General features: G+C 36.5%; 1 protein-coding gene across 1 annotated transcript; it reads right to left on the minus strand.

The window, feature by feature from the left end:
- Positions 1–27: 27 nt before the first annotated feature.
- Positions 28–19,978, minus strand: cpxm1b (carboxypeptidase X (M14 family), member 1b). Its single transcript, XM_073820140.1, has 13 exons — positions 19,410–19,978; positions 16,754–16,863; positions 16,012–16,151; positions 15,831–15,915; positions 13,929–14,079; positions 13,685–13,773; positions 12,074–12,197; positions 6,401–6,597; positions 5,866–6,045; positions 3,531–3,825; positions 2,288–2,427; positions 2,091–2,193; positions 28–1,430 (listed from the first exon to the last, which is right to left on the minus strand). The coding sequence occupies exons 1-13, from the start codon at positions 19,951–19,953 to the stop codon at positions 1,120–1,122; spliced, it is 2,469 nt and encodes an 822-aa protein (XP_073676241.1). The 5' UTR covers positions 19,954–19,978; the 3' UTR covers positions 28–1,119.
- Positions 19,979–20,186: the final 208 nt, after the last annotated feature.

The raw sequence follows: 20,186 nt of genomic DNA on the forward strand, positions 1-20,186 counted from the left end.
CAAGTATTAAATACAGAGTAGATTCAGTGTGTTTTAAAAGAGTATTTATTTATTTTTTCTACAATTATGTACATTGCTGAAATCTTACAAAGCACCACAGCGCCATCTGTTGACCGCCACAGGTCTATAGATACCAAAGTCCCTTTAAGGGTATTTTATAGTCTTTGATAGATACATTCAATATGTTTCCTAAAAATATTTTTTTATTACAAAAGTTTACTTATTTACAAAAGATTCCCCTTTCTAGATCTGTACCTACACATATTTGGATACGAGTCTTGACATACTGAGGTAAGTTAGTATTTGTATTGTTTATCTTGATGCTTACTGTGACAACAGTTTCCTTAAAACTAAACATTTGTCCAAATCATCTTAGTGAATTGCCATTATAAATAACTCTTCAGTATACATTTCATCTGATATAAGCTCTTTTCAGAGTTAAAACGTTTGAAGCAGACAAAATATTAACATTTCATGAAACTATATTCGACAAAACATCAGTTCCAGACTGAGATGTTAAATTTGCGCTTTTGTACACGAATATGAGCACGTGTGACCATCAACGTCTGAAAAGCTGAATAAATACGCTTTCCACTGATGTATGGTTTGTTAGGATAGGACAATATTTGGCAGAGATACAACTATTTGAAAATCTGAGGGGGCAAAAAAATCAAAATACTGAGAAAATTGCCTTTAAAGTTGTCCAAATTAACTTCTTAGTATTGCATATTACGATTAAAAAAAATACGTTTTGATATATTTAAAAGAAAAATCGATCATTTTGACCCAAACAATGTATTTTTGGCTATTGCTACAAATATACCCGTGCTACTTAAGACTGGTTTTGTGGTCCAGGGTCACATATTACCACAATACTTTCCAAACTTTACAACAATGGCATTATTTTTGCCCATTTGATCAACAAAAGTGTTTAGTATATAAGTATAAAACATTTGTAAACATTTTGTGTGAAATTTACACTGCATAATATATCTATTCTAAATGTATGTTACCACATTAAAGGGCAACCCACAGGCCGTCTAAATTGCATTTGCCTGTGACATTGATCGTTTATTCCTGTACTCGGCCGGCAAAACAGGTCAAAGGTTAAAGGTCAGTCTAGTAGTGGGCCCCCCTAGTCTTGCGTTTCTTTGACGCCCTGCGTTGATTAATAAGCTTAGTGGTGGCACGCAGTTTCCGCATGCGCATCTCCCGCAGTCGGAGCTGTAGGTCTTTGGGAACCTTGCCTCCCTTGGCCAGGATCTCTCTCAGACGCTGTTTTGGTGTCTTGGTGAGGTGGAAGTCGCATATAGTGGGGTAATGTTCATACTCGACCCTGCAACTTCGTGTAGCTGGCATATATCCTTCTGCAGTCACTGTGACATCGTAGTCGCCTGGGTTCAACAGACGCCAGAAGTCTCCATCAAAAGCTAAAAGAGAATAGGAGAGCATTTTTAGTGTTACACATATAGAGTATTTTCACAACCTGTCATCAGTTGGCGGCACTGAATGTAAACAATGCCACTGAACCTAACGGAACTTGCATATTTTTCTGAATATTCCTGCTAAAAATGGTCAATCATTGTCATGTTTTGGGCTGTACGAATCGGTTAAACCTGGAAGAACATTTGGAGTAGCCTACTATAGACTGCCAAAAGTTATAACAAATCAAGGAAGAAAGTTTTAAAAAAAGTGTCTGAGGAACAAAAGGCGTTTGTGGTTGGCCAAACTGAACTAGGATTTCCAGGGCAGGAATCTTGACGACATTCGTGTTTGTTCTTATCATTTCCAGTCAGGTTGGTGAAATATTAAGCTAAGCTAAATATTAATTTAATTTAATTAATTAATAAATAAGTCCTTCTCTATGTGATTTAGTAGTGTTTTTTAATGGTTTACACAGCATAAATCAACAGAATAACATATTCAGTAGTACATTAACTGTGCAATCAATCAGTGCTGTTTTTTACATCTGAGTATCTTCAATATGACCGCGCATCTGGGTAACTGACCAAACCGTGATGTAAGTGCAAACCCTCTGTAGCTCCCTGAAAGTATTGGATGATTGTTCTAACCATTCTTAATAGCGTTACCTGATCTTATGTGGTGGTCAATGTCATCTACTTTGATGACTGCATCAGCGATGCCTGCTTCTGTGTCTTTGTCCTTAACCACTCCTTTGATTCCTCTGTGCACCTGTCATACAAACAAATAAGTGTTTGCATTGCTGTTTGTGACACATTCAGCTGATTAGACGTAGTTGCTGGTATTGTGATGTAATATGTTGTACCTGCTCCATGTAGACAATGAGAGATTCTTTATTGTTCTCCCATTCTAAGGGCAGCTCACTGGCATGAGGGAACTTGTCACAGGACAGCTCCACCGTTACCTCAAAACAGTTGGTGTGCAGGTAACTGAAGTCATTCATACCTGCAGAGTGATGGAATCAGGGTTAATATTCTCACACACTACCGTTTAAAAATTTGGGGTTGGTTAGATTTCAAAACATTTTGTGAGAGAAGTCTCTATGCTGCCTTTTTTGATCAAAATACAGCAGTAATACTACAATTTAAAGTAACTTTTCTATTTTAATATATTTTAAAATGTAATTTATTCCTGTGATGCAAAGCTGGATTTACCATTACTCCAGTCTTTAGTGACACACGATCCTTCAGAAATCATTCTAACATGCTGATTTTTAAATTAAAATGTATATTAGAAATGTCTTTACTGTCACTTTTGATGCATTTAATGCATTTTTGCTGAATAAATTATTAATTACTCTTAGAAATCTTACTGACCCTAAACTTTTGGTAGTGTATATTGGTGAAAAATACATTTTGAACCCTGAATGTAAAGATGTAAATTTGTAAAGATCAAAGAGGTGATAAAATGACATAAATATATTTTCCTGGTGAGAGAAAATAAGAAAAATTCAGGTAGCTAGAGTGGAAACTACAATACATACATTACATACATACATATTGCAATAACTCAGCCTATGTCTATGATACAAAATGATCATCTAGGGCAGTAGATATATAACATTGTATATATTTCCATCATTATTTTTTAGTTTGTTTTTGGCTAGGCCTTATGCAGTGGGTGTAACCCTCTCATAGCACAGAAAACCTTTAAAGGGATAGTTGACCCAAAAATGAAAATTGTGTCATTAATTACTCACCCTTATGTTGTTCCAAACCCGTAAGACCTTTGTTCATATTCAGAACACAAATTAAGATATTTTTGATGAAATCCGAAAGCTTTCTGACCCTGCATAGACAGCAACGCAACTGACACATTCAAGGCCCAGAAAGGTAATAAGAACATTGTTAAAATAGTCCATGGGACATCAGTGGTTTAACCGTAATGTTACGAAGATACAAGAATACTTTTTGTGGCCATAGAAAACAAAAACAATTAATGACAGAATTTTCATTTTTGGGTGAACTATCCCTTTAAGACTTTTTTTTTTGCATATTTTATTAGCTAAGACTGAGTCTCTTCATGATCTCAAAAGCAGCAGAACTTACTGCCTGGCACCGTATGCCAGTCGGCTCCATTGATAATGTTATTGTAGCGAAGGAAGTCCTCATTGTGACAGGGCCTTCGGTCTGGGTTGGACATCACATGGTTGGTACTTGCATAAACAGTGGCCAGCCAGCGGAAGAAGCTCTCATCGGCGGTGGGAGTGTGCTCTTTGGGAGCCCAGTCTTTGGTCATATCAAACGGGTATGTGACCACCAGCTCTCCTCCATGGAGGTTAGCGCTGAGAACAAATGGTATATTCTGCATCCAACTGATTACGGCTCTCGTTTCTGAAGCCACCTTGAATATAAAATCAAAATCATGTAATTTATTTAAAATCTTATGGCAAGATTATATATATACTGGTCCTTCTCAAAAAATTAGCATATTGTGATAAAGTTCATTATTTTCTGTAATGTACTGATAAACATTAGACTTTCATATATTTTAGATTCATTACTACACAATTGAAGTAGTTCAAGCCTTTTATTGTTTTAATATTGATGATTTTGGCATACAGCTCATGAAAACCCAAAATTCCTATCTCAAAAAATTAGCATATTTCATCCGACCAATAAAAGAAAAGTGTTTTCAATACAAAAAAAGTCAACCTTCAAATAATTATGTTCAGTTATGCACTCAATACTTTGTCGGGAATCCTTTTGCAGAAATGACTGCTTCAATGCGGCGTGGCATGGAGGCAATCAGCCTGTGGCACTGCTGAGGTGTTATGGAGGCCCAGCATGCTTCGATAGCGGCCTTAAGCTCATCCAGAGTGTTGGGTCTTGCGTCTCTCAACTTTCTCTTCACAATATCCCACAGATTCTCTATGGGGTTCAGGTCAGGAGAGTTGGCAGGCCAATTGAGCACAGTAATACCATGGTCAGTAAACCATTTACCAGTGGTTTTGGCACTGTGAGCAGGTACCAGGTCGTGCTGAAAAATGAAATCTTCATCTCCATAAAGCTTTTCAGCAGATGGAAGCATGAAGTGCTCCAAAATCTCCTGATAGCTAGCTGCATTGACCCTGCCCTTGATAAAACACAGTGGACCAACACCGGCAGCTGACATGGCATCCCAGACCATCACTGACTGTGGGTACTTGACACTGGACTTCAGGCATTTTGGCATTTCCCTCTCCCCAGTCTTCCTCCAGACTCTGGCACCTTGATTTCCGAATGACATGCAAAATTTGCTTTCATCCGAAAAAAGTACTTTGGACCACTGATCAACAGTCCAGTGCTGCTTCTCTGTAGCCCAGGTCAGGCACTTCTGCCGCTGTTTCTGGTTCAAAAGTGGCTTGACCTGGGGATGTTTCTACTCCAGACTCAGTCCACTGCTTCCGCAGGTCCCCCAAGGTCTGGAATCGGTCCTTCTCCACAATCTTCCTCAGGGTCCGGTCACCTCTTCTCGTTGTGCAGCGTTTTCTGCCACACTTTTTCCTTCCCACAGACTTCCCACTGAGGTGCCTTGATACAGCACTCTGGGAACAGCCTATTCGTTCAGAAATGTCTTTCTGTGTCTTACCCTCTTGCTTGAGGGAGGTTTTGAGTAATGAACCAGGCTGGGAGTTTTTAAAAGCCTCAGGAATCTTTTGCAGGTGTTTAGAGTTAATTAGTTGATTCAGATGATTAGGTTAATAGCTCGTTTAGAGAACCTTTTCATGATATGCAAATTTTTTGAGATAGGAATTTTGGGTTTTCATGAGCTGTATGCCAAAATCATCAGTATTAAAACAATAAAAGGCTTGAACTACTTCAGTTGTGTTGTAATGAATCTAAAATATATGAAAGTCTAATGTTTATCAGTACATTACAGAAAATAATGAACTTTATCACAATATGCTAATTTTTTGAGAAGGACCAGTATATGTATAGGAGAATGATCATTCGAAGTCATTTAAAAACGTGAGGAGTGATTGCATTGATCAGTGAGATTACATATGTGACCCTGGACCACTAAACCAGTCATAAGGGTCAATTTTTTGAAATTGAGATTTATACAATATTTGGCCCAGATACAACTATTTGAAAATTTGGAATCTGATGGTGCAAAAAAATCAAAATACTGAGAAAATCGACTTTAAAGTTGTCCAAATGAAGTTCTTAGCAATGCATATTACTAATCAAAAATTAAGTTTTGATATATTTATGGTAGGAAATTTACTAATTATCTTCATGGAACATGATACTTAATATACTAATGATTTTTGGCATAAAAGAAAAAATTATCATTTTGACCTATAAAATGTATTTTTGGCTATTGCTACAAATATACCTGTGCTACTTAAGACTTTTGTTGTCCAGGGTCACATATGTGGTCATTACATGCCTACTTTACCATAGCGTCTTCTGAAGTGTAGTACTCCGGAATGGGAAAATAATGATTGATTAGTTTAGACTTGTCTGTTTCCAGCTCGATGGCATCCCACATTATTGTGTTCAGATCCGCAAAGTTATGATTCATGTCAATGCCCTCATAACTGTAGCGACCCAGTGCCCACCCAGCCAGCTCTGAACCCTGTAAAACAAAAAATATTCATAAAACACACGCCTTATGAAGTCACAGACTAAATGAGCTCGTTGTGCTTGATATAAAATGTAAAACACGCAAAGATGATTTATAAATGTTATTAAGTAAGTATGCAACAAATGGCTAGACAGTGATTTAATTTGAATCCTCAAAGGAACATGCACATTACCGTTCAAAGTTTGGGCTCAGTAGGATTTTATTTAAAGGGATATTTTGAAACGACATGAGGGTGAGTAATTAATGACAGATTTTTGATTTATGGGTCAAAAAAAAATTCAGCCTTGGTGAGTATAAGAGACTTCTTTCAAAAACATAAAAAAATCGTACCAAACCCAAACTCTACCTTCTTGTATGCCATTTCATAGCCATCAGGGTTCATCGAGGGCAGTAGATGGATGCGTGTCTCTTTGACGAGGCGAACAATGCGTTCATTTTCGCGTTTGTACTCCTGGCATATGTACTCCATCAGGTTAAGCACTAGTTCTCTCCCGAGCACTTCGTTCCCATGCATACCGGCCACATAGCGGAACTCAGGTTCACCTGCAGGGGGAGCCAAAATGTCTTTAGATTTTCATTATCCTACACAGAAAAAGGATTAGGTGTGTGCAGCTATTAGGAGTGTTATGGTACATAGATGTACAGATGTGGGGCTCTGTTTTGAAAAGTAAGTCCATGCTGTGCACAGATTCCTCTCCACCCCCTCTATAGAGTGTGCTAACAGAGGGGTCTGAAATATGGCACCCTCTCTCTAGCAGTTCAGAAATCTCTGCTTGACAGTTAAATGTTTTGTTTTGAAGTTCAACGTTTTTATTATTATAATTTGTCTGGCTTAATGGATAATATTTCATTTTAAAATGTACTTTTTGTCAGTGCTCTCTGGTTGGCAAGAGCAAAATGAAGAGTGTGTAAATGTTAGGAAAGTGTCAAGCTTTCACATATTCGCCTTTGCATATCTATTACTACTATACTCAACCAGAAGCCCCCAGCTTCAATTTCTGTTTTATTTTTTGTGAAAGGTGAAATACATAAATGAAAAAGAAAGCCAAAATATTAAATTTCATGGTTGAAACTGTTGAATAATACCCCTGAAAATAAGTTTTATACAACAATCTGGACATGGAGATCCCCATATCTCTGAGATTGAAACACATAAGGCCTTGAAAATTAAGATTTCAAAAGCTTTTTAAGAACCAAAATCTAAAAGGATATTAAGATATCTGTAATACTTCTTCCGTTACGAGCACAAAAACTTTGGAAAAAGAATATTTGTCACTCGGAATGTTCTAATCAATTGTTTTGATAGAGTTAAATGAGATTTTCTAATTTCAACATAATTTGTTTTCCAGACATTTCTCTTTAAAAGAAAAGATAAATCATCTACATACAAAGTGACCCACATTTGGATTTGGATCACTGAAAATTTGTAAAATTGAACAATTTACTCAGAGCCGTATGTAGATCCCAATATTTCTGGAACTGAACCATACAGGGGCTTAAAAGTTAAGATGCCAAAAGGAATTTTTGACCCAAAATATAAAAGGCCATTAAGATATTTTAATAGTTATTGAATTACAGGCATGCAAACTTTGGAGAAGAAACTTGAAAAGTGCTTTTTCCCATTTTTGAATGTCACCATTGGCATATAATGCAACAAAGACAATTAAAGTCAACAGATTTTACTAATAGACATACCAATCTCTGTGTGAAATAATATAATGATGCTGCCGTCGTTCTGAAGTCATGTTTACCCCCTTGTAATTTGGCTCTGAATCTCTCAAAAATCGTCATTTTGACCCCTCTCTACAAAATAGTGCATAGTGTAAATATTCATTAATGACATTTAATATTTTTTTAAGTCACTGATATACTACCAGTCAAAAGTTTTTGAACAGTAAGATTGTTAATGTTTTTAAATAAGTCTCTTCTGCTCACCAAGCCTGCATTTATTTGATTCATCAAATACAGTAACACTGTAAAATATTTTCACTTTTTAAAATAACTGTTTTTTATTTTAATACATTTTAAAATGTAATTTATTCCTGTGTTTTCATAGCTGAATTTTTAGCATCATTACTCCAGTCACATGATCCTTCAGAAATCATTCTTATATTCTGATATTAATGTAATGTTATAAATGTACTTAACTGTTTTAAATATTGATAAAAATAATACTAAAAACAGCAAATACTGGATAAATGATGCTGCAAATTTAGCTTTGATCACAGGAATAAATAAGATTATTCAAATATAGAGATATTTAAAAAAAAAGCCAGTTATTGTCAATAGTAAAAAAAAATCACAATATTACTGATTTTGCTGTTTTCTGGATCAAATAAATGCAGGCTTGGTGAGCAGAAGGGAATTCTTTAAAAAACAAAATATTTGGACTAGTAGCGTATGTCTGGAGTCTTGATTTTATGCGAGTTTAGACCACTTTAAACATTTGTCAGAAGATAAAGCACTTCTTTTTAGTGTAAAACTAAAGTGGGAGAAAATGCTATTTAAGTTTGACCTGTATTGTTGCAGCTTGATAAAACATGAATATTATCTTGTGATCAACAATTTCTATCTCAGAAAAGCCATTATATAAAATGCTAAAGATGTATTAGGGTAGTCATAGCCTTTTTCCATTATAATATGACATTTTGAATAAAATTATTTATTCCCCCTAAAAACAGGTACATTTAATATTAGCTCTGATTTTTTAAAGCAAAAACAGGAAATATGTGCAACTGAGCTGCATCTGTGCATATCTGACTAAGCTTGGCTGATTTATTTTTATAAATATTGATTCGGCTTGCAGCTAGCTGCCTCTTTCTCAGCCAAGTTGCGTCTGTTTTGACAGTGAGACTAGGCGTCATTAGGCTCAGGTCCTCTGCAAGGTTAAATTTCCCCTCCTCTCTCCCTGCACTATTTGGCTAACAGTTGACCCATTCAGTCTCAGCAATATGGCTCTTGTTAGCCTTGCTAAAAAAACATCATTCACCCCGACACAGAAGAGGAATTTCCAGAGGAGTAACTAGCTGAACTTTAACCCACGCATGCAGACCACGTCATTGATATGCCCTTGATTTAAGCCTGGAAAATCCCTGAAACAACAATGCTCTAAAAAATTAAGGTTCCAAAAGCTGTTTTTTGCAATGATTAAGCATTTTTGGTTCCTCAAAGAACCTTTCAGTAAACGGTTCTTAAAAGAACCACTCAGCTTAAAGACTGCTTTTCTTTGAAATAAGAAAAATGTACACATCTCCATTCTGTTCAGAGGTTTTCATCCCCGGCTCTTAATGCATGTCTTTTCCTTCGGAAGCATCAGTGAGTGTTTGAACCTTCTGTAATAGTTGCATATGAGTCCCTCAATTGTCCTCAGCGTGAAAAGATGGATCTCAAAAGCATACAGTCATTGTTGGAAAGGGTTCAAATACACATAAATGCTAAAAAAAAATAAGAATTTGTGGGACCTGAAGAATTTTTCTGAAGAACGACGGGCAGTTTAACTGTTCAGGACAATTAAGGGATTTATAAACAGCTATCACTAAACAAAAAACACAGCTGTGGATCATTCAGGTAAGAACACAGTATTAAGAATCAAGGGGATGTGAACTTTTGAACAGGGTCATTTTTATAAATTCAACTATTATTTTCTCTTGTGGATTGTATGTAAACATCTTTTATGTTAAATATCTTATTCAGGTCAGTACTAAATAAACTGTACTAAATAAACTGTAAACATTTGACCTCAATTGTAATGATCTAAATATCATTTTCCACTATAGACGTTTTTCCTGAACACGGAAGTAAGTCCGACTCTTTACTGAAAGAATGCTTTGCATTTCCGGTCTGCATTGTTTCTAGTCAAATTAGGGTATATTCCGAGCTAATAAACTAATGTTAAACCTATTAAAATATTTTTAAAAAGCACATTGCTCCATAGCGCCATCACTTGGCAATGTCGCAATGACCGTCATTTGTCAGTGCCTCACTTTAATGAGTGTGTATGACATGAAGCAGCGGACGTTAGCTACATTAAAAACAGATGGACGCTATTTGAATGGGTTCCTATGGAAACCGGAAAAGCATTCAATCTGACGTTAGAATTTGTGATGGCTGCGCTCATCGTTTACTCAGGAAAAAGGTCTATAGGGAAGAACTTCTTTTGCAATAGAAATGTACAGTAGATGTTAAAGGTTATTCATGGAGCCATAGATGCCATAAAGAATATATTTTTAAGAGAGAACAATCTGATTTGCTTGATGTATACAACCAAAAAGGATGATATAGCCATCAGATAGGCTAGGGAATACTCTCCTGTATAGAGCACAGAAATGTTTAATTTCAGCTTTCTTTTAAAGAACTGTTTATTTAGCCTCAGAAATGACGCATATGGCTTGTAACACTAGAGCACGAAATGCCCTTTCATACTGTTCTGATTTCATAAACACAGTTGACATAAAGCTAATCTGTTTCCAAAGCGGTCATAACTTGTGAAGTCTTGTAGGCTGGCATTTCTCTCTGTGCCCTTTATTTGTCACATTAATTGGGTCAAATTTCCTCCTGAATAGAATTGCTACATGCTTTAATCCACTTGTGAAATGCTCTATGATTTTCTAACACACCGGGTGAGGTTATTTCTTCCCACTTTCATTCTCTAGACACTTTCAGAGGTCTGCCGCCATGACTTTCTGCGATTGCATCCCTGGCTTCAGCCTGCATTATGAGTGCTGGCAGGAGATGAGTAAACCACTGCCAGAGCTGGCAACCTCTCTCATCGAGAAACCAATCTCTAACCCACAGGCCAATGTAAACACTAGAGTTGCCCAGTGTAAACGGACAGGGCAAATCAGAGTGAATGAGAGCAAGTGAGAGCGAGAGGGGCACAGGGTTTTTTGGGCTATGTTCCAGTTGCTCTCGTTCCAGCATAAAACTGATAACTGCACTCACATGGAATCTGTGCCAGAAAATGCCATGGAAAACTCTACTGTTTTCTACAGAATCTGAACTCCAGTTATTTACAAAACTATACATACCCTTGGTACTTAAATAGTTAACACATTTTACAATGTTTGAAATTTTCTCTCCAAATCTACATTGAAAAGTCAATCTGCATATTCTGCCTGGGTATCTTTAGGGAAAGAGATTTGCCACATCAACACCCTCCAGCTTGAAAAGAAGGTCAGCTGCTTTAAAGGAGAAGTTTACTTCAAGAATAAAAAATTCTTGATAGTTTACTCACCCCCATGTCATCTAAGATGTTCATGTCTTTCGTCCTTCAGTCGAAAAGAAATTACGTTTTTTGAGGAAAACATTCCAGGATTTTTCTCCATATAGTGGATTTCAATGGTGGCCAACGGTCAAGAGTTCTACACCATCTCAGCCGAGGAATAAGGGTTTTGTCTAGCGAAATCATTTTCTTTAAACAATACAATTTTTTTGATGAGCATGGTGGTTAAAAAGTTTGAACATTTTCATTTTTTTAAGAAAATGACTGATTGTTTTGCTGGACAAGACCCTTATTCCTTGATTGGGATCATGTAGAGCCCTATGAAGCTGTATTGACACAGTTGAGCATCATTTAAGTCCACTATTGCATTGAAACTGCAATTGGGACCTTCAACCCATTGGCTCCCATTGAAGGTCACTATAATATGGAGAAAAATCCTGGAATGTTTTCCTCAAAAACCTCAATTTCTTTCCGACTGCAGAAAGTGAGACAGGAACATCTTGGATGACATGGGAGTGAGTAATTTTTATTTTGGAAGTGAACTTCTTAACTTTAAAGTTACTGAGTTTTATTTTTTTTTAATCAGTAGGTCAAGGAGTATAATTAAAGCAGTGAAAGCAAGCTAAAGAAACACTTTATGGGCTAAAATTTTGTTTTTATCCTATGTAATGTTACAATAAAGCAGATGAAATCTTGAAATTGCTTTGATTTACTTTGAATAAATTTAAATTAGCCAGGTTGATGATTGATTAAACAGAATATAGTGGTAGATTAACTTGTGTTGAGGCTTAAACTTACCTAGCTCATGTTTGCCTGGATTGTCTGAGATTTCCATCACATAGAGTTTAAGGCCCATGTAGCTTTTGCCAATGCTGTAAATGCGGGTGATATCAGGACACATCTCATTCACAGACTTCATAAGCTGAAAGACAAATTATAATGCACTTTTTCACAGCTTATTTTCACATAATGTACTCAAGGACACATCGAATGGAAGTGACAGCAAAAGTGAATGATCAAACATGGTTTCCTCAAAAGCAATACAACTGTTTTTTATGAGAAGATGATAATAATAAATGTTTCTTGAGCAGCAAATCAGCATATCAAAATGATTTCAGAAGGATCATGTGACACTGAATACTGGAGTAATGATGCTGAAAATTCATCTTTTGCCAACACAGGGATATATTACATTTTAAAATATATTAAAATAGAAAACACTTACAATATTAGAGATTTACTGTATTTTAAATTAAATAAAAAGTAAAAATTTCATAAAGTAGTGTATGACAAAGCACATTTTCCTTCAGATCTGCTTGTGTAATAATGTAATTAAGGATCCATGACTGGAAAATATACTAAAACATTCCTTGCATTTATCTTTCTGTGTGTGTATAAATGTGGTTTTTGTTACTTGCCCGCAGGGTTGTGTTAATGTAGACATTATTGCATAATAGTGGTCAGACTGACCACAAGTGATCTGCAAGGCAGTGCTCACATCCTGACGCGACAATCTGGAAAATGTTTGTTTTCTAGCCAGGGCTGGTTTATAGATGTGGCTTGACTGAAAGACCCTCTCTATCAATCTGAGATCCACTGTACTAGCATGTAGGGCTGCTGGCTTTGGATAATGAATCCAAAAATGACGCAATTTACGTGTTCAAGGCCCAGAAAGGTAGTAAGGACATTGTTAAAATAGTCCATGTGACATCAGTGGTTCAACAGTAATATTATGAAGCTACGAGAATACTTTTTGTGCACCTTAGTACTATCGTGAACATGCGGCGAAGACTGAAGCGGAAAGTAAGAAATCGCTGAATAAAATCGTTAATTTTGTTTTCTTTGCACACAAAAAGTATTCTTATAGCTTCATAACATTAGGCTTGAACCACTGATGTCACATGGACTATTTTAATGATGTCCTTACTACCTTTCTGGGTCTTTCAGTCAAGTACTGCTCACTGCAGAGCCAAATGGCCTCCAGCTCTACCTCTCTTGATGTCCAGCTCCACCTCTGTGTGAACAAATGGGTGGAGTTATGTTTAGGGATAGGGTAAGGGGTAGGGTTAGGGTGTGGTTAGGTGTCTGTGTTGCTGTCTATGCAGGGTCCGAAAGCTCTTGGATTTCATCAAAAATATCTTCATTTGTGTTCTGAAGACGAACAAAGGTCTTACGGTTTGGAACGACATAAAGATAGTAGTTAAGGAAGTAATTAATGACAGAATTTAGATTTTTGGGTGAGCTATCCCTTTAAGTAACAATTGTTTCACAATATTTATTTATCTTAAATGAGCAAAACAATATACTACCTGATAACATACAGCCTGATATATCATTTAATGGGTTTCGCCATTTTATATTGACTAAGCAACATCAAAACAAGGCAAGAAAAGGCTCCATCTTCCTCACCTTCCTCATCTCTTTGTAGTTGTGATGTCTGAAGTCCAGTTTGTCTTTAGTGCCTTCCTCTGCTTGCCATGGGTAGATATTGTTTGGATCTTAAAACACAATGTACAATTCATGAATATTACTGTGCTCACATTTTTCCACAGTGGTATATTGTTATAATTTATGTACTTAACAATTTGATCAACTGTTTTGTTTTTCTTAAATCTCTTAAGAAATGTGAATGAAAGGTTTGTGTTTGGCATACCTGACAGCTCACAGCCCATAATTTCAGCTCTCAGACAGATGGTCCCATTCTTAAACCAGGTCTGAGGGTTAATGCGTATGTATTGTGCCACTGCCGGCTCGGGCAAAACGGCCAAGACTGCCGTTTCGGTGTCCTTGTTCCCTTCAAACACCTGTTAGCATACAAGATCACTTCTGGTGAGTGATCCTATTGATACGATCCAAATGACATTTGCCAGTGGCAGCTGGCACTGCACCTCATTCTAGCGTATGCCCAAGGAGGCCACACGAGAGGCTGGCACAGCGCAGTCCGCAGTGGGCAGGCTATTCTTTTCACAAGAGCCGCTTAACCCTGCCAACTACTGCCAGCGCCTGCCTCCAACCTCTGTTAGTACAAACCACCCTGTGCCAGCTGGAAATGCTGAATGGATATAATGATGTCACAAAGATACTGAGGCTAATATACACCAGCAGCAGTGAATGGCAGCAGCAGCCTACTGTCTGGAAAACGGGGCTTATTTTAGATTATCTCAATGCTGATGTTAAATGTTAATGCTTATGTTAAATAAAAGTAAAACTGTAATTCAGCCTCAAAATTATGCTTAATAGGGTCAAATAATGAAAAATACTGTTGTTCCTGATTGTTTTTCTAAAAAAAGAGAACTGTTTTGTACTGTAAAAAGTGGCAACCTATATTGTTACCTTAAAAAATATTCCTACATGCTTTTTCTTTAAAAAAAAAAGTCTTTAGTTTGACTTGATGATCTTGAATAATATTTTTGACTTGACTATACTATATACTATAGTTTGACTTAACTATTTAGATGTAACTATTTTTTTTTTCACTGTAGGAAAACAGTCTTTGTACTATGGAAGCCCATTTCTGCCACCAGTGTTGTTTTCGTCAACGATGACGATGACGAAATCATTTCGTTGACGCCACTTTTTTTCATGACGATAACGAGACGATGGCGAGGTAAAAATGGCTCGTTGATGACTAAAACATGACGAGACGTGTGTGAGTTTTCGTTGACGAGACGAGAATAGACGAAAATGTTAGTGGGTGGTCCGTCAGACGTTTGAAATGCATGACATTTCTGCTTATTGTGCATGCCAATTACAACCTAAAAAGTATCTGCCGCTATGGCAAGCCGCATTAGCATTAAATACTCTTTGCCATACTAGTATGGCAAGCCGTTTTAGCATTCTATCCATGTTTGGTTACGCCCACCACCTGGTGTGCAGCACACAACGTGCTCAACACGTCACATTGTTGGCACTCAGACAGACAGACGATTAACCATGATGGGTGGTCGCAAACGGCGACCTATGACCTATGGGTGTATTTCAAATAAGTCTATTATGTCTAAAACCATTCCTTCATTATTGTAATTATTGGTAAAAATAGTCGATCCGGAAGCTCACATTGTGTTGAACTATAGATCTGCTATTTTCACAACTTATAAGTTAGGGCTGTGCAATATATCGAACGATATTGTGAGGCGCGTTTAGTCAATGAAGCCGGTGCTTTGATTAGTAGTAAATCTCCATCACGTGCGTTCCGCTCAGGTTCCGCTGGAGCGGCAATTGATACACAGAGACGTAAATCTCTGACAAGCTACGCCATATCGAGCTTAATATCGCATTCGATATTTAGCGATTCGATATTTATCGCATTCGATATTTAGCAGTTCAGCTTTGAAACACAGAAATAAATTACATTTTACAATACAATAAAATGGAAAACAGTTCAATATTATTACATTGACATAATATTTTACAATATTGGTGTTTTACTGTATTTTTAATCAAAAACAAAGCCTTGGTGAGCAAAAGACTTTATTATTTCAAACTTTTTACCGGTAATGTATAAAGTCTAAAAAAGACGATTTCTTTTTACACTCGATAACAAAGACCAACATACCGCTTCTTCTGTTCCATTCATGCATGCCTTCCATTTAATGGTGTCATTGCTAACTTGAACCTTGAAGGTTTCTACAAAGTTCCAGCTGCAGAATAAAAGTGGCATATTGTTATTGTTGGAATTTACTATTTGTTTTCATTATGGTATTATGGCAAAAGAAATATATTTTGATATGAAGTACCTCCATATAGAGCTGCGACCCTGTATGATCACTGCTGTGAACCGTGTGAGCTTATTGGCAGCGATCTGTAACCACTGGTTCTGGTCTTTATACTGGGCGCACCAAGCTCCATCATAGATATCACCATCCTCCACACCAGACTGCAAACAAACAAACAATGAAACAGTGGTTCAAGTTAATCTGAAAACCACAAAGTGGTAGATATGCTAATGTTAATGGATACTAACTTGGATACTAACTACTAACTATATTTTCTGGTAAAATATACAAAATACACTCCCATTCAAAAGTTTGGGTCTTTACATTTAAGTCTTTAAGAGTTCTTATGCTCGTCAAGTCATTTATACTGTAAAAATATATTCTTTTTAAAATATTATTTTTTCCTGTAACGGCAGAGCTGAATTTTTAGCATCATTACTCCAGTCTGCAGTGTCACATGATCCTTCAGAAATCAAGCTAATATGCTGATTTGGTGTTTAAGAAACCTTTCGTATTAGTATCAATGTTAAAAACAGTTGTGTTGCTCAATAGTTTAGTGTTTTCTTTTCTTTGACGCATACAGTGTTGAAAAAACACTGTCACTTTTGATCAAATTAATGTGTCCTTGACTTATTATTTATTGCTAAATAAAATTATTCATGACCTACTGACCCCAAACTTTAGGATGTTAGTGTTTATATATATATATATATATATATATATATGTATATATATTTAAGGTTTATTTTGTGGTGTGGCCCACCTGTATGTTGAGTCGACCCCTGTGTGGCCCCAGGCCAATACGCTCGTATGAAGAGGCCTGCATCTGCGAGTCTTTAACTTTCAGAGACTCCAGACCCAAAGGAGGACACTCTGAGAAAGCAAAAGAGATGATTTAAAGTGGAGGAGGGAAATAGAGCAGAAGAAACATTGTGTGCTCCTTAGATTTTTGAGCCAATGCAATTTCTAAAAAAAAAAAAAAAAAAAAACTGTTTAGTAATCAGTGCATACGATTTTACATTCGGTGCAGCTGCAGAACAGACAGGAAACTGTTGTTTGAGGAATTCAGCTTGGCCCGTCCGCTTTTCAAATACTTTATCCCTTCTCTACCAGGCTGTTTTGTAGGGTTCCTATCTGTTTATGAAGCCTTTAGGATCCATGCTGGAAACACTGATACCACTATGTGGAAAAACAACTATTCACTATTGCACTATTGTTAGCTGAACCCATTTGACCTAAAAAAAATTACTTAAAGAATCCTTGAGATTTAAAGTGAATATTTCCATAATTTAACAACACATTTACAAGGTCACATTTGGTTTCCTCACAAATCCACAAACCCCAGTTTCCCAAAACATGCACAACTTGTTTCTAGATTGTTTTGCTAGATATGACCCTTCATCCCATTGGCCCCCATAGAAGTCCACTATACGTAGAAAAGTCCTGCAATGTTTTCGTCAAAAACCTTAATTTCTCTTCGACTGAAGAAAGACATACATGCACATCTTGGATGACATGGGGGTGAGTAAATTATCAGGAAATTGAGCATAAAGCTTGGATACATTTTCTAGAAATGTCCTGGTTGTTACTGGTTAGCCTTATTGTAGCTGAACTTTTGTGTCTGCACATCATGTAAAAGTTATCAGACTTTTAGGGAGACGGGCAACATCTGGTTCTTGTGGGTGAGTCAGTCTGATGGTTTGCGGAGTCAGCATTCCTCACCAATTCATCTGAAAGTGGGGAGATTTCCTGGCACTGCTGATGTTTAGATGACCCAATTATTTTGACCTGGACTGTTCTATTGCTGCCCTTTAAATTGTTATATGTTCCACTTTGATAGACAGCAGGGCTGTGAGATTCTGCTGGGCTTGTATTTAAGAGGTGTTTTGAGAGCTCTGGATGTAATTGGGCTTGTTACACAACCAGCTCCCCTATAAATCTGCTAAAACACCCCAATTTCTGAGATTAACTGAGAAGATGAAAAGAACAAGACAAAAGCTGTGTGCACTCTTAAAAATAAAGATTCTTTATTGGCATTGACGGTTCCATGAAGAACCTTGAACATCCATGGAATCTTTCAAATGCAGAAAAGGTTCTTTATTGTCGAAAAAGCTTCTTTAAATTTTTTAAATGTTCTTCAAAATGGTTCTTTTAGCAACTGCTTACTGAAAGGTTCTTTGGGGAACCAAAAATGGTTCTTCTATGGCATCACTGCAAAAACATTCTTTTGGAACCTTTATTTTAAGGAGTGTGTTAAGTTCCATTACTGGTTTGTTTATAGTGGGTTCTGGGTTCTTTATCTCTGTCCTCAGCAAAATTAAGACTTCAGCTAGCTTTATAATTCTAACAGATGTTCAGTACATGTCCTTATTTTAGTTAACTTGATACAAGATACATGATGGAAACTAAAATTTTCCTATAATTATAACCATAGAATTCCTGCAATTGAATAGAATCTATGGAAAACCGTTCTTTTGAACTCGTTTGTGGTTTGTTTGGTTAGTAAAAAGAACTAGTTCACTGACGTGTGACCCAATTGCCTTTTCAAACAGGAAGAGGACTATTTGTGCAGCATTTGAATATGGCTGGAATTATGTAACAACCCTTGCTTGCATATTTGTGACCCTAGACCACAAAACCAGTCTTACGTAGCACAGATATGTTTGTAGCAATAGCCAAAAATACATTATATGGGTCGTTTTTTTCTTTTATGCCAAAAATGATTAGGATATTAAGTAAGCATCATCTTTCATGAATATATTTGATAAATTTCCTACTGTAAATATCAAAACTTAATTTTTGATTAGTGTTATGCATTGCTAAGAACTTAATTTGGACAACTTTAAAGGTGATTTTCTCAGTATTTAGATTTTTTTGCACCCTTGGATTCCAGATTTTCAAATAGTTGTATTTTGGCCAAATATGGTCATATCCTAACAAACCATACATCAATGGAAAATTTATTTATTCAGATTGAGATTCAGATTATTTCAGACAAAGTATAAATTTCCATTTTAAAAGAATGACCCTTATGACTGGTTTTGTGGTCCACAGTCACATTTATAAAGTTATAATCTCTAAGTTTTTTTTTTTTTTTTTTTTGCATTGATGGATGATTGGAGGAATGAATGACTCACAAATGTATAAATATGTAGATATATGGAATTATGGACAGATTACTAAAAAAAGGTTCTTCACTTTCTCTTGTCTTCAAATTCTCCATTCTACTTTAAATATTATGTATTTGTACTGAATTCTACAGAATTACATAAATCTAATTGCAAAAATATAAACATTTATTGTATAGTTATAATAATTATACTTTATAATATTTTATTAAAATAAAATATATAATTTTATAAGTACCTAACATAAATTTCCAAAAGTGGAACGGAGAGATTCACATTTAGGCTACTTACCAAAAAACGGTGGTTCATCACTTTTTGTGTTCCAAACTCTCCGTTCCACGTTTTTATCAATGTTCTCATTCAGGTCCTCTGTGTTGAAACGCACTGGGGTGGCCGTAGTTTTTGTGGTTGCTAGTGTTGGCTTCACTGTTGTTGGTTTCAAGGCTTTCGTGCTCACCTCTGTGGGCTTCAGAGTTTTCTTAGTTACTTTAGATGTCTTCGGTGGCTTTATTGTCGTGTGCTTGGAATCTCTGGTTGTCGCCTCTGGTTTGGTGCTTTCCTCAGTGGGTTTCAGAGCTCTGGTGGTCGCCTCAGTGGGTTTGATCGCCTTGGAGAATCTGCTTACCTTAGTAGGTGAGGTGTTTTCATAAGCGCTGGTGGTCCTGGCTTTAACACGGGCTCTCCCGCTTCCAGTTGCAGATGATGATGCCTGAGTGTAATTTGAATTATATGATGCAGTTGTAGCTATTTTTTTAAGAGAAGGTGAAGTAGTTGCTTCTCCAACTAAAACAATAATAAAAGTTAGCAAAGATAAAAGTATAACGGTAGGTGCCATGGTTCCCAATTTAGTCCCTACTGGAGAATCTCAGCTCAGTTATATAGCCCTATCTGAACACATAAACCCCGTAATGTTGCAAAATCACGCGCCACTTATGTTCCAAAGCAAATATGAGACCATATTACCGTGAATAGAGGGAGAGTGAAAATTTGAGAGGAAAATGTGTGCCATACACTTTTTTTTTTTTTTTGATGATGATGATGATGATGATGATTTCGCATTTGTTTGTC

The sequence above is a fragment of the Garra rufa genome, chromosome 16 (assembly GCF_049309525.1).
Source record: "Garra rufa chromosome 16, GarRuf1.0, whole genome shotgun sequence".
Lineage (NCBI taxonomy): Eukaryota > Metazoa > Chordata > Actinopteri > Cypriniformes > Cyprinidae > Garra > Garra rufa.